The sequence below is a fragment of the Molothrus aeneus genome, chromosome Z, assembly GCF_037042795.1.
Source record: "Molothrus aeneus isolate 106 chromosome Z, BPBGC_Maene_1.0, whole genome shotgun sequence".
NCBI lineage: Eukaryota > Metazoa > Chordata > Aves > Passeriformes > Icteridae > Molothrus > Molothrus aeneus.
In genome coordinates this window covers 43,534,192-43,549,244 of record NC_089680.1, presented here as the reverse complement: position 1 = coordinate 43,549,244, position 15,053 = coordinate 43,534,192, and the positions used below count along the sequence as shown (strand labels likewise).

Below are 15,053 nucleotides of genomic sequence, written 5' to 3'. Positions count from 1 at the left end.
CGGTAGTTTATGGCTTGGATGTGCACCTTGACTGTCAGTAATCCACAGTGGCGTTTGACAGTGAGAAACCTCTCTTGCCAAACAGGCACCAGCAGCATCCTCCTGGAGAGACGTCTTTGACTTTGACTCACGGAACTGTTACACCTCCCGGCCTCCCCGGCCACACGGCCTGGCGCAGGGGAGCAGTTCCGGGCAGAGGCCGGGAGGGAGCCAGGAGGATGGCACGGGTGGCCAAGGTCAGGGGACGCGGTGCAGACGGCGGCGGGCTGCACGCTGGGCGGGTGGGGCGCTGTGTGCCGACGGCGGTGCGGGAACACCAGGTGCGGGCTCCGACAGCGTCGTCTCCAGGGCTGCACCTCCGCCCCTTACCCCGCACGCCAGAGAGCTTTTTTTTTTTTTTTTTTTTCTTTTTTTTTTTTTTTTTTTTTTTTTAAGGAGGGTGTTTCCCGCAGTCGGATGGGAGCGTGGGTCCCTCCCCTCTACCCACGCTTCTCCACCCACCTGTCTTGCTGTTCCTGCGTGGTCTGGAGGGGCGGTGGGGGGGGGGGGGAGAGCAGCGTTTGGTGCGAGCTGCGTGGCTCGCCCTCCTTTTGTGCGCTGATTTCTAGGTGCACTCCGCAGCGCAGGCAGTTCCCCCCATCCCCTGTGTGACGCTGGCACAAATGTTTAGAAAACGCATTAATACGCTCGTGTTTTTGTGTCTGTATGTGTCTGGGGGGTTTTTCTTAAGCCTATGACAAAGCACTATGAGGTCTGAATGGTAAGTTTTTTGGGTTTTTGCTTTTGTGTTGTTTTTTTTTGTTGTTGTTCGTTTGTTTTGGTCTGGTTTTTTTTTTTGGTTTTTTTTTTTTTTAATTATTGCAATTTCTTCTGGAATCGGGGTTCAAAAAAAGAAAAAAAAAAAAAAAGAAGGCAGCGGGCACTGTCGGTGGGGGCGGGAGGAGGAGAAAATTCTCGCACGTAACATAAACCTCCTCGTGCCTAGCGGAGGTGCAGGCGGGGGAGGCGCGGGCGTGCGGCGGGCGCGCTCCCCCCGCAGCGGGCAGGGCAGGGCGGGACAGAGCGGGGCAGAGGAGGGCGGTCCGGTCCGGTCCGGTCAAGAGCCGCCTGCAGGCGCCCGTGTCTCCGGCCGCTGCCCTTGGCGCGGAGCTGCTGCGGGACGGGCGCCCGAGAGCTGCGCCCGGGATGCGCTCTGAGGAGGGATGAGCGCTGAGGAGGGATGAGCGCGGCAGAGAACCCCGCCTCCCTCCTGGGGAGCACTCAGAATAAGAAGCCGGGCGTTGCGCTGAGAGGGCTCATTTTGTATTTATTTATTTATTTAATCCATCAAATCGATCTAATTTTCTTAAGAGGTGGATGCTTAGAGCTGCTCGAGCCTGTTAGAGGGGGTGGGTGCTTAGAGCTGCTGTTTTCTAAAGAAACAGCAAGTTTCCTCGCTTCACGATTACCGTAGGTAATCGTGCTCATTGCGACATTTAGCAGTAGGTGAGAATTTACGTCGCGTGGTAGACAGTAATAGTTACCTTGCACCGACCTCATTCTGTGGATATCAGAATAATAGAATAAGGGAAGTAGCAGTAAGTATTACTTAACTTCAGCATTACTTGAAGCAATACAGATAATTTTCATCAGTTTTAAATCTAGTCACTATTCTGATGACACTTTTAGGCTATTGACTGTTGTTGAAAGGACCAGAATTTACCTGTAGCCTAAAGTGATGCACTCTAAAGTGAGTCTAACAGAGTAAAAGAAAGTGAGAAAAAATGAAGTCTGCCCTTGCTGAGAAGAGTTCAAACTGCAAACTTCATAGCTGTAGCTATAGTCAGGGTTGATTTTTTTCCTATAGTCATTAATATTTATTAAACAAGGTTTTGGTTTATTTTATATTTTAATGTTTTCTATCCAAAGGCAGTAATGTTCAGATGGATATTTTCCACAAAAACCTTGATGTATTGCAGAATTATTTTGCAGTGTCTTCTGTTCAAAAATACTTTTCTTCCTCTGAAAAAGTCAATAATCCATAAAATACATGAGTATATTCAGTTTCATATTCGTTAGGATTAGTAACTTCTGCACAGTTTTATCCTGAACTGGTTGCAGTTAGCTGAACTCTTCTAAGAAATTACAAGTGGTAAACCATACATGTATTTCTGTAGCCAGAAACTTGTATTTCTTTTCTTCCTATCATAAAGGCTGTTTCTCCCTCCTTCTAATATTACATTTAGTAATATTCTCCTTTTATAGCAATGACACATAATTTAAGTGCTGTAACTATTTATAACTTTTATGCCTTCACTAATGGCTCACCTTTTATTTTTGTTATTTTAAGCACTAAGTAGGAGCAAAGTGGTGAGCATTGGCAGGAGAGGATGCTGAATTTGTCAGAAAACTCAAATAACTAGAAGGGGACTCACTTTTCTGGCATATATTCTCCACAAATGTCATCAAGTTCCTGGGTAGGGGGTAGATAGGTTTACCTGTGCCCGTGGTTAGTCTGTTTCCGTATCACCTCTCACACAGATGCTCTCAGGCACGGCGGCAGCTGCCACCCTTTGGTGCTCTCTGCCCAGAGCTCACCCACTTGCTCACAGTGTAGAGGCATAAGCAGTACCTTCGTTTACCCTCACCTGGATCTCTTTATGGAGATATCACAGGTTACGTATTAGTGACCCTTGATGTAAAAAAAAAAACAAAACCAAAAACAAACAAAACTCCAAACCACCACCAAACAAACAAGCAAAACAAAAAAATCATCCAAGAAATCTAAGAATGCTGTAGGTCAAACTTAATCAAAACTGTTGAAAAAGATTGGCAATCAAGAAAACTAGAAGACTTGTGGATGCAATATTTGATAGATTGGCAGTGGCTAAGAATGTGTTTGTCTGAGTAGATGATTGTAGAGGAAAGGCTTTATTTTCCTTCATAATTAGAAATACCTAGGGAAAAAAGTCTGCATGCTTGTGCAAACACATTGTGTATGCTACCTTCCTGAAGAATGCATGGAGGGATGTTCTGATGAAACTGGAACTGAAAATCAGAGCAGTGACTGGGAGCAAAATGTACACAGAGACTTCCTGTGCAAAATTACTAAGGGTGGAGTGGGAAGACCCTGTACACACCTTAGAGCAGACAAGTAGGAAATGAGTTTAAATTCTTCTGATATCACACTTCCTAACTTCAAAGTCCAGCCTTAGTGTGAAAAATGAGGGTTAAAATTGAAGGGCATCAGTAAAAGTACCAGAACTACATCAAATAGGAAAGAATTTCTTGAAAATTTATGGTAAAGGTGATTTTCTGGAGCTTCTTGGTCATCCTCTTCTGCTTCCTCAGGACTTTCTAAATAATTCTTTGGGATTATTTCCTTCCCAAACCACCTATAATTCTGAAAGCCCCTGTCAGTTGCTAGATGCCAAGTACCAAAAATGTATAGAACACATTGATATTTGTTCTGTTAGAAAAATTAATTACAGCAATAGTTTCATGTTTGAAACTTAACAAAACAAGGTGGCAAGAACCTCTTGTTTTAATACCTTAATATAATTAAAAATAAAACAAAGATCAGTTTAAATTCTTTCCTTTCTGCCAAATATTTTGTATAACTTCACGAAGTCTTGATCTATAATACTTTGAAAGTTTCTGTTTTGCAGATTATGTATAATCAAAGCATGAGTTCATGTTGAACTATTTGCTAGTTCAAGCACTAATTTTCAGTAATGATTCTCCTCAGAAGAGAGTTTGAACTTTTGGGAGGCAAAGTTCTGAATGGCATTGCTTTGTCTATTTTTACAGAAGAGATTGAAAGTAATGGAAAAATAAGATTGCAGTTGTTTGGGGGGTTTTCATCTTCAAATAGTGCAGATGTCTATTAGTTAGAGATATGAGAATCATTTAAAATTTATCTCAGCTTCAGTGATGAAGTCACTGTAGCACCTTACATATTTTAAGCTTAGTTAACTGCATGCTTAAGAGTACCACATTCTAAGATTTCACATGCAGGAAAATAAAAGTATTTTAAAAAGAAATCACGTTGCTTTGTTTAGGAGGTATCTGGGTCTTTTTAGACAAATATTATTAGAGCCTAATTTTCCTAACCTAAATGTTTGGTGATTCATATAAGGAAAGCTGTTGACCCAAATCCTGAAAATAAATCTCCATGCCTGAAAAGTAAACAAACAAACAAACAAACAAAAAACCAAACAAACCAACCAACCAAACAAACAAAAAAAAACCAAACCAAAAAGACCCACCCAGCTTTAGACATGGTCTTAGAGAAATGCATATATCTTTGATTCTCTTTAAAAGTACTGGAGGTACGTCATGAGTTCTCTATTTATGACAGGGTATTGGTGGATACACTTCCAGAGATACATGCCACATATTTACTACAGAGAATTAAACATTTTTAATTTTACCTAGTCCTTGAAATTAAAACCTTCAAGCACCATGGGAGTGCAAAACACATTATAATATATACTTACGGGCTTTAAGCCACCAAGTCTTCTAAAACCTCAATGCTTGAAACTTTTGGTTTTTCATGTTTTTGTGACATTATGATCAGTACTTCAAATGCCAGGCATTCAGAAACCTCTGTCAATAGAAGAAAATGTACTCAAGTGTCTGTGAAGGAGAATCTGTATTGAAATGAAAGCATTTAGGTGGTGGAGTGGGATTCATGAGAGCTATGTTTTTCTTGGAAGTTCGCTTCACAATTTTTGTTACTGGCACTGGGTGTTGTTTTGGTGCCATGGTGACAAAAATGTCAGCCTAGTCTAGCTCAGCATAAATAGAGCTGTATGGATTAGTAATTGTAGATATAAAAATCAGGGTTAACGTCACCAGGATGATACTCTACTGAGTAGTCAGCAAGTAGTTACTGTGGCTAGACAAGTTGTTTCTGTAAAATGCAGAAGGTATTGATCAGTCTGTTGGGAGTGTTGTGATGCTGTGCTTGTCTTGGAATCCCTTCCCTGTTCACCTGATGCTTATGTTCAGTCAAAGAGTTGAGAGTGACTTCTCTTCTAGAAATTAAATCCTCACGCTCAGCTGTATCCGTGGCCACTGAAGTGCAAAATTGGCACATTTCTGAGAACTGCTTTTTTTTTAAAGTATGTGATCTAAATACTCGATGTCATTATCAGTACCAAGAGGTAATGGCCACATATGGCCTCAGCATAAGAACAAATCTACAAATACTACCATTTGAAGCACTTTTATTTTCCCCCAAGAGCACAATTTAATGTGTAAAAAGTGTTTGCTGCTTCAGTGGCCACTTTTTCTACAATGTGTCATAGCTGCTGGGGTCAACATGGTCTAAAGGAAAGCTGGTTATTCCCTCTAGGCATGACTTTACACTTTCTTGTTCCTGTAGCCCTACTGACCAGTCAGACAATCTGCAGAAGTGATAATTTATAAACAAAGTGGCAGGAGTGGGCATTGAGACATGGGGAGTACAGGCTGTTATTTTTATATCAGTGAATCGAGGTTTTGATTCTGAGCTATAAGATTTTAATGCTTGTTAAGTTTGCTTTGTCTTTCTAGTTATGAAGTGTTCATTAAATCAGGTTTGGATATTTAATCCAGATGATGTAAATTGAAGTGTTGAAATATAGCATTAAAATATCTTAACATATTAATAAATATATTAAAAATTTAATTTAAAAAAAATTAGACGGCCAGTTTGGGAGGGGAGAGGGAGAGACAGAAACAAAATAAGCTCCCTGACTAGTGTCCCACTGTCAGTCATAATTTCTTTAAAAGTAAATGACCACTGGATTTCACATTAAACTGAATATGCTGTGATGAGTTTTTACATTCCATGGCACACACTATGTTGTTCAAAACATGCAGCATATGAAACAGATGGCTTGGGAAGACTGTCAAAAAAACCTGCTGGGCCTTCTCTGGTATTACCTTAAAGCAAAAGAGAGGATGAGTAAGTCTGCTTTAATTTTTGGCTTTAACACAGCGTTCAGGAAGCTCAATGTCTGAAGACATGCTTACTCAATCACAGTAACACATATAAAAACAGATACCTATTTGACGGTAATAGAACAATAAAATTATTGGAAATTGTGGGGATGAAAGGAAGAATAGAAAATTGCAGTGGGAAAGGGGGCAGACTTTTTTCAAGATGCTTATCACAGGACTGAGCAATGCAGGAAAATAAATTTAACCAGGATTTTCACATGCCATCTTTAAATATTCTTGTGTACAATATAGTAGAAGATAAGTCTTGCAACCTCTAATTTAATTTTTTAAAATTATGATTTCAGAGATCTCCTTGTGAAATTAAAAGTTGTGCCTCCAAGACCTGCTTGGTTATGGTTTCAAAATTTCTAAGCATGTAGAATCTTCTAACCAAGGGCAAGCAATGTATTTTGTACTAGAGGCATGAAAATCAGACCCTACTGTATGAATGTAAGTCTGCAAGACAGTGTCTTTTCAGGAGATATTTCAAGTACTGGTAGTATTATAGGTAGTAAGCCATCCAAATTCCTCATATTCATGTCCACAATAAATTTTTAGAAGTAGGGCTCTTTTGTTTTGTTTCTTTTTTTTTTTTAATCCCATTTTGTAAGCTGCATACTCTTATTTAACCTTGACTGAGAATAACTAGATCTGGTATTTCAAGTCAAAATTACTAAAACTAATAAATATTCAGTAGTATTAAAAAAGCAATTCCATCTTTGGGTTCACAGTTTACTGAAATGAAGATTAATTTACAGAAGGTAATATTACTACATAACTTCAAAATGTGGACATTGCAGCATTAGGAAAATAATTTTCTTACTCATTGCTGAATTTCTGTTAACTATAAAATGACCGTACAAAATGATCACTGAAAGCTTCATGGATAGTGTAAATTTTTGCAACTTCTTTTTCTCATTTGTTGTTAGTTTCTTTTAAGTATTATCATTGTTCAGTTGTCTGATAAAGCTGAGATGTTTAACTGGCTGTCTCAGCTATATTTTTATTTTTCAGCTCTGGAAAGTCATTGCACATGACTTTGCAATACAGTTATATCAGAACTTTGGGAGATAAATACGCTAAAATTAAGTTATAATGCTTAAGTTTATCTATTATTTAAAAAATGCACCTTTAGCCTATTTTTACTTGCTTTCTTTCTTGGCAATGGGTTTTCATTTCATGTTTTAGGAAAATCCTATAAATGTTGTTACGTTAGTACTTCAAAATGGGAAAGAAAGGAAGAAACATGTGAAATACGCTTGTACTCATTTTGTTTGTAATTTTGAATAGCTTTCAAATTAGAATGATTTTTCCAGACTTTTATAGGCTTGCCCAATCCAGCTGTATATTTTATATGCTAATTTAAGTTCTATTTTTGTTCCCCTTGGGATTTTGAGTGATTATAATTGTTGCTCTTCAAAAGCCAAACAGATGATGATTGCCGCTTCAGGAATATACCAAAAGAAACCAGCTTTCATTAAACCTGCTCATCCACTTCATAATTATCTCCATTTTTTCTCACTAAGAAGAAGAAAAATGGCAACTGCAGTTCATTGAAGCCAGTTCAGTTATTTAAACATCACTTTACTGAGATAACAGGAGGTGTTAAAGCAGAAGGCTTTTCAAACACTAAGATGTAGCCAGTACTGTAATAGGGGTGCCAACTGGAAGATCAGACCCTTCATGTCAGCTTGAAATACAATGCTAGAGGCCAGAGAAGTTGCTGTGAGTTCTGCTCTGCCTGGGACAATTTCTGGAGGACAAAATACAGATGGACAGCGATTTTGCAAGGTATTTTCTTGTCTGTCAGCTCTGCAAGAAGTGAAAAGTAAGAGTAAGCAGGAACATGGGAGAGGAAGAAAGGAGCTTGGAACAGGCACTGACACAGACAGTAATGAAGTTAAATAGGCAAATGATACAAGCTTTGATCATAGGTTCACTCTTTGTATCTGTCCGCCCTAGTGACGTTTGGAATGAGCTGGGCTAAACCAGAAGTTTTCTCTAGAGTTTGTTTCAGCAGTAAATTTTAGTTTAATTCCAGTTTAAAAACATTCATGGAGAAGTTTTGCAGTGAAGATCAATGCTGGAGGGAAATGAATCCCTGTGAATTGCAACAAGATGCTGTGATATCTGTCAGTTCATGAGCACTGGCATAAACAGGGATGAAAAGACTCAGAGGCTTCTCATGTAGATGTAGAAATATGTAGACAGTTCTTTAGTTCACACAATTGGTTGAAAACCTCAATATTTATATTTTTGCAGGTATCTTCTGATGTTTTCCTTATCTTACAAATGTAAGTAGTGTTGCTGGGTTTTTTCCTACCTGCTCTCTGAAGTTTGATTCCTGCAGTTTACAGGAAGAAGTCTGACCATATGTGTTGCCATTTGTCCTCTGCTGCTTTGTTTATGCAGGCAATCAGTGACAGTGTCTCTGTATAAATCACAGTTTACCACTCAAGGGGGCTGGTGCAAAAACAGTTCCATCATCAGTTTCTTCTTTAAAGACAGACTGCAGCAGCTGTCTTAAAACATAGATCTTTCATCAAAGAAAGCAAGAATCTTTCACAATTCTGATCTCCCACAGGTCACATTTATGCAAAGGAGATGACAAGGAAAAGAAGTATGAATTCAAAAAGGGATTAATTTGGGTTTTCATTTCTTAAATTTAAAAACCTATATGAGAGCAGAGGTTAAACTCAGCCAATTACCAGAAAGTCCTTTTTATCAATTATGGAAGCAAAACTTCTGTCAACCCACGCCTTTCTACCTTATCCAGAATGTTACAGAGTTTTGGCTATAGTAGCACAATCTAAGAGAAAAATTGCATGGCCTAGAGACTGGAGGGGGGAAAAAAAAGCCCTTTCAGATAGAACAGAGCTGTAACATCCGCTGATTGCAGTTTTGTTGGTACAGCATGGGGAGTCTTCTAAACTCATGAAGTCTTCTAAACTCACAATGCCTTGTTCGCATCAGCAGTGTAATCCACATCTCCTTGAGACCAAAAGGCAGAAGGTACAATCCCAGACCCCAGGCAGCAGACTGCCGGGAACAGAGCTTTCCCTTTCAATCCCAAGCAGCTGTGTTCAGTATGGCCAGCAGTTCTGGGGCATTTTCATCTCCAACTAGAGTGTCTTAGAACCAGATCAAGCTTCCCATCTATTCCAGGAGCCACAACAGTGAGGTCTGCTCTGGAAGGATCATTGTGCCCCTGTCACATGCAGACCCAGGATGGGTTTTATAAACCTACATATTCAAACACTGACTGAGTGATAGCAGAGATGCATTTCCTTTTGAAAACTGCTTTCAAATGAAAACATTATTTACTTCCCCCAAAGGTTTGATACTGCATCTACATTTGTCTGCATTTCTGTTGTTAAGGACAAGTTTTGTTCGACCTGAGCTGTTTTCCTCCCTTCCTCACGCTCTGGCAGGAGGATTCCAGATGCTGCAGCAGTGTATTTCCTTCTGCAGGAAAATGAAATGGGAAGAAGAGAAACAGTGACACTGAGATCAGTCCTATCCATAAGGCAAATAAAGAATAGGTGACTGATCTTAAAAGCAGCTAATGCAAGAGTTTAGCAAGAGTTTATCATGTCACCACTGCCTAAAAATCAGAGCTCAGCGCAGAATGACATGGGTCAGGAAATCCTGATCTGTGAATCCTGTCTTCATGTTTTAACTGTTTTGCTTTGCTCTTTATCCTCTCTTGCTTAATATGCCTTTATACTAAATAAAACTAAAAGTGTATTTAGGTCTTAGTTTTCCAATTGCTGGTAATCCAAATTTGTATTTGCAAAATGTCCTGCACTTAATGAGGAAAGGAGCAGGAGGTTACAGGTTGTAGATTGTAGAGAATATTGTATTAATTCTTTTTATAAATGGTTTATTAAACAAAGCACTACATCTAGGTTCTAAATTTATTACCTTTCCTAAGGTAGCTTAATTGCATATCTACTTCCTAAACTGTTCAAGATGTGTTTCTGCAGTAGTGGTTTTGCAGTGTAACAATGTGCATTCTGCCATATCACTGATCAAACACCAAACTCTTTGCAGACAGTGCATTTTCACAATGGCAAATGGTACTTCAGAGTCCTCTTTGCAAGCTGGCCACACTACATACTTCTAGTAGCAAAGTGCTCTTATAATTTGCAGCTGAAGAAGTATTTAGGCATCTTCTTTTAATACTTGCTTACGTTTCCTTCTTGTTATGTTATCATTCAGAGTAAGCATTTTTAGCCAAATTAATGTGGAAGGTATTGAAAACATATGCAAATTAAGCATGAAAGAAAACTGTTCAAAAGCAGAATATTTCATAATTAATTGAAAACTACAATTTTGCATGTTAGGATTACCTCAATAGGATGGAAAACAACCATAATTTTTATTTGTCTTTTTTTTTAATTGTTTTTCAGGTTTTTGTTTTCTCAGTGGTGGATATTTGATCTTATCCCCACATTGTCTGCTTCTGGTGTGATTTCCTTGTTTAATTTGGAACTAAAATTTGCAGAAGTACAAAACATTCTTACAGAAGCAGTAAACACTAATAAATTATCAGTGATGTTATAAAAATTGTGAAGATAGTGCCTCAGTACTTAAAGGCTATGAATATAAATTGACTGGGTATGTTAAGAAGGAAGGTTTATTATAAAATATGGTATCTTTATTCTCAGGTATTTTTTGCAGAGTTCTGTGAATTAAAAAAAAGAAAGCAAAACAGAGGAAATGAAAGTCTACTCTAAATAATAATATTGAAACCAAAAAAGGAAAGATGAAAAAGCTTAACTGAAAATTCTTGGCATAATAGGAGTTAAACAATGTAAGACTAGAGGGAATTCTTCTTTCCTCTGTAACCTAAAGGCAGCATAGTAAGAATAAAAGAGATGTTCTATGGTATATAATGTCAGAATAATTAATGGAAATAACTTGCTACTCTATAAATTTAAAACCAGCTTTATTACATTTTACATCAGAGCAATTTTCTTATGATTACTAAAACACTTCCTAAAGCAACAATAATATTTATTTCTCATATGAAACTGCAGCTTTAAGAAGGTGGTACACTTGATGTACATTGCCAGTCCATTTGAGAACAGTTCTTACATACAGTACAAAAATTAACTCAGGCAAAATGATACATGCATAAGGTACATGTGTTAAGCAATAGAAATTCTTTGCAGTTAAATAGATGAGAATTGTTCTACCTGTTTGACTCCACCTGCTATAAAAATTTCCGTTTATTTCAGTAAGATTACCGTAACAAAGAGAGCAGACTATATGTTGAAGTTTCCACAGTGTTACAGCTCTACATCACTACCCCTACATCTTACCCAGATGGAAATTAAGAAAGCCATTTTTCACAGCAGCAACAAAACTAAATGCAAAGAAGAACACATTCTGTCCACGCATTTAGTCTATACAAACATCTTCTGGAGCTGTAACTTGGTTTTTAAAGAAAAATAAAAAACCATAAAAATTCTGTAGTTAAGTTTTCTTTCTGTCCAAAAGCATTTGACTAATCAAGACAGTACTGGGCTATGGCTGAATCAGCACTTTACAATCAGAGCTGGGAGAAGCAACAATTATATAAAGACTAAACCTAACTCTGTAGTTTTTAATAACCTTGTTTCTCCTTGTGTCAGTCTTATCAAGAATGAGGAAAGACATAGCCTTGTGGACTGAAGAGAGATGTTAGGGGTGATGTCTCCAAACAGCATCTGTTCAATTGTTCTTAATGTGCTGTGGAGATGCAAGAAGAGCATCCCTGTGGAAGCATTAAGTTCTAGGAGAAAATGCTGGTTTTGGAGAGTGAAAAGGATATGTTCTGAATTCATTTGTTGCTTCCCCACCTCCCCTCCCAAGCTTAAATGGGATAATGGGGTAATGGTTCTTTCTTTTTTTTTTAATTTGCTATATGTCTCCTTATATGTCCAGAGTCTCTGTTTCTTTCTTTCTTGTGTATTAAAAAGGCAGTCTTTCCCAATTTGAATAAGTACAGCCTAAAATACTTTCTTGACTCCTTTTCTTATTTCTTAATACCTCTGTTTTCTCTCACTTACTGTTGTTTGTTTTCTGCCCACACCTTCCTGGCACTGGGTGGTACAGCATTGCCACAATTAAACACCAATTTATGGCAAACTAGGTGGTGGTGCTGTAGAACAGGCTCTAATGAGAAACTTCTTAATGCTTATGACTTTACTAGCCTTTTTATCCTTGTTGTGGAAATGGGCTTCATTTACAGTTCTTCAGTAAACCATCTTCATCAAAGCATGCAATTAAATATTGATTTTCTTAAGATATGTATACACTATATATCTTAACACGTACTCTATAGAAACTATGGTGATTCTACACAGGTACAAGTAATAAATAGTTGATCCCTCTGTCTCAGCTGTCTCAGTCTTTCATGGAAAAGGCAGTTATTCCAAGCAAAAAGACTGCAGAATAAGTGACTGTCTGAGCATCATATTACACAGTCTATCTGTATGGCCCATGATGCTCATTTGCATAGTAGGCTGTTAGGACCTCAAACACCCAGTTAAAATAAAAAAACCCAAAAAATATATTAGCCTGTTTGAGCATGCTAAAGAAACATGGGGATCTGAATACATAAAACAAAGACTGGGAGAACTAATAAGATCCTGTTTGAAGGCAAATAAATGCCACAAATCTGACTGTTAGAAAGTGAGAAGATGGATATAAGTATCACAATTCAGTTATTTTATTCTGGCTCTGAATATGCTCATTGACAGTTACAGGGATGCTTTAAAAGGATTAAGGAGGAACTATAGCAAAAAAAATTAAAATAATTGGAGTGCAACTTGATATTTTCCTTTTGTCTTAGTGTAGCAGCTAGGAGCACTGATTATATGTAGGTAGAATACATCTGGTATAAATCCTGTCCATTTCAAGATTTTCCAAGCAGGGGAAGAGATGAAAAAGGAGGAGGATGGAAAGGCTAAGTAAGCCTTTTTACAACGTTTTTAATAATTGTGGCTTAATTGCATTTGTTGCTTACATCCTCTTTCATGCAGATTAGAAATGTTGATCTCATATCTTTGTGAAGAACAGTAGGTTTCCATAATCAAAAAGCAATATCCAGTCATTCTGTAATACTCATTTCCTTTTTTCTTCCTGTCCCCAAAGTAAAAAAACCCAACCAAACAACAACAAAAACCACAAACAAAACCCCCAAAAAACCAAAAACAAACAAAAAAGTTAAGTTCCACTTAAAAGTGGTTAAAGGTGAGTTGAAGGAGGCAGGCAAATCTTAAGTTTGCAAAGCAAATTTGAGTAGCAAAAAGATACTTTACAGCTTCTTGACCCATAACGTGACTATTATCACTTTTGTGTTAAATATCACATGATTTACATCAGCTTTTAGTCTCACAATGTATCTTCCATTTTCTGTAAGGGATGAAGAAAATAACATAGACATGATAGGGGAAAGATTATGGAAATCATGCTATCATGAAAATACTGTTTCAAACCAGTTCCCATCATTAGGAGCCATTACTAGACCATGAAAATTTAATCCTGGTCCTTAATCACCTTCAGTATTTTGCTATTTGAATATAAAAAGCAGATTCTTCATTGTAGTTTCACATTCTGCAGTTTACAGGTGAATCTTCAGTATCATTGATTATGTCTGATAATGGTGCCTAAAGTGTAGAATTTTTTTCCTTCTTGTCCAGGATGAATTTGGTGGGTGTGTATTTATGTGCCTGATGCAGGTTTTTGTTGCCCAAAGTTATCAATAAGTTACTATTTCACCATTTTAAGTGGCCAAATCAGAATTATGAAAGGATGCACGAAAGAATGCAGGTTGAAGTTTGAAGTTAGAGGTCTGGAAGATCAAAACCAAAATGAAACTAACAATGAGTCCTTGAATTTGTCTGAAAAAAAAATGCTAGACTGCAAATAGCTTTGCTCATCAGACTTGTATTTGCTTGGTTTCAGTGCTTACTGACAGCAGGAGAAAAATGTGTAGAGAACTTGTCTAGTACTTCACAGGTTTTTTTTAGCTCATGAGATCCATTTCTGTCTTGGTGTGTTTTTTTGGTGGTGTTTTTTGGGGTGTTTTTTCTGTGGTGTTAATGTTTTGGGTGTTTTATGTGATTTTGGGGTTTTTTTCTCAAACATTCAACTGATTTTAAATTACAAAAGGGGAAAAACATTATTTAGAACTGTCATCATTTTGGTGGTGGGAAATGATACAAAAATCTTTTTCTCTGAGGGAAAATAAACTTTATATCTAACTTTGAACCTTGGCAACTTGCTTAAGTAATATGATTGAGTACTTTACTATTCTTAAAATACTACTTAAAAGTAGTATTCATTACTACTACAGTTAAAAAGTGCCTTGATTTTGGAGGATTCTTTCTATCTAAGAAGCAGAAATAAGACTCGTTAGTCTCTCTTTTTCCCAAATCTCTGCTAAAATAATAATAAAAAAGAAATATAGCACCTTCATGTCTGTTCTGCAAGGCATATATTTATTACCTAATGACCAAACACAGAGAAGAACTTTCAGAAGAGATGTATGTCCATGACAACATCAGAATAATTTGCTGTAGTTTTGTGACATATTTTGTTCCACTAAGTCATACGACACAGTGCAGTATGCTACAATTAGTTTGAATAACCTTTTAGATATTTAAAGCTACACAATCATTTATGATTTGGATTTGCTGATGACTCACCTCCAGCAGAATCAAAGTAGTACAGAGCTATGCATAGTACATCTGATGGAAAAACTGAGTTGTAAAACAGAAGAAGCAAAACCTCCAGCACTTAAAGAAAAGAAAACTAGGCCAGCACCAGTGAAAGACCATTGTGTCATCCACAGTTTAGTAATTCTAATATAAAAAAAGAAAAAAAGTAGTTATTTAGATACTTATAAGCTTGATAGTTCAAAGAAAGATATTGATGATATAAGTAACATAAGGGAAGTCCTTTTTGAAAGTGTGATTTGTTTTTTGTATCTAATAATTGCAAGAAATAATTGGCAAATTCCACATCTTTTGAATATTAAGCCACTTCTTTATTAAAAATTAGTAACATGTAACATGTAAATGTAAAGGAAAAGT

At 37.4% G+C, this 15,053-nt stretch overlaps 1 protein-coding gene across 1 annotated transcript in view; it reads left to right on the top strand.

Annotated features, from left to right (window-relative positions):
- The first annotated feature begins 715 nt into the window (after positions 1 to 715).
- ELAVL2 (ELAV like RNA binding protein 2) overlaps positions 716 to 15,053 on the top strand; it is a 108,080-nt gene continuing 93,742 nt past the window's right edge. Inside the window, exon 1 of the mRNA XM_066568641.1 lies at positions 716 to 760. Coding sequence (XP_066424738.1) covers positions 758 to 760 — 3 coding nt within the window. The 5' untranslated portion in view covers positions 716 to 757. The remainder of the gene's footprint in view (positions 761 to 15,053) is intronic.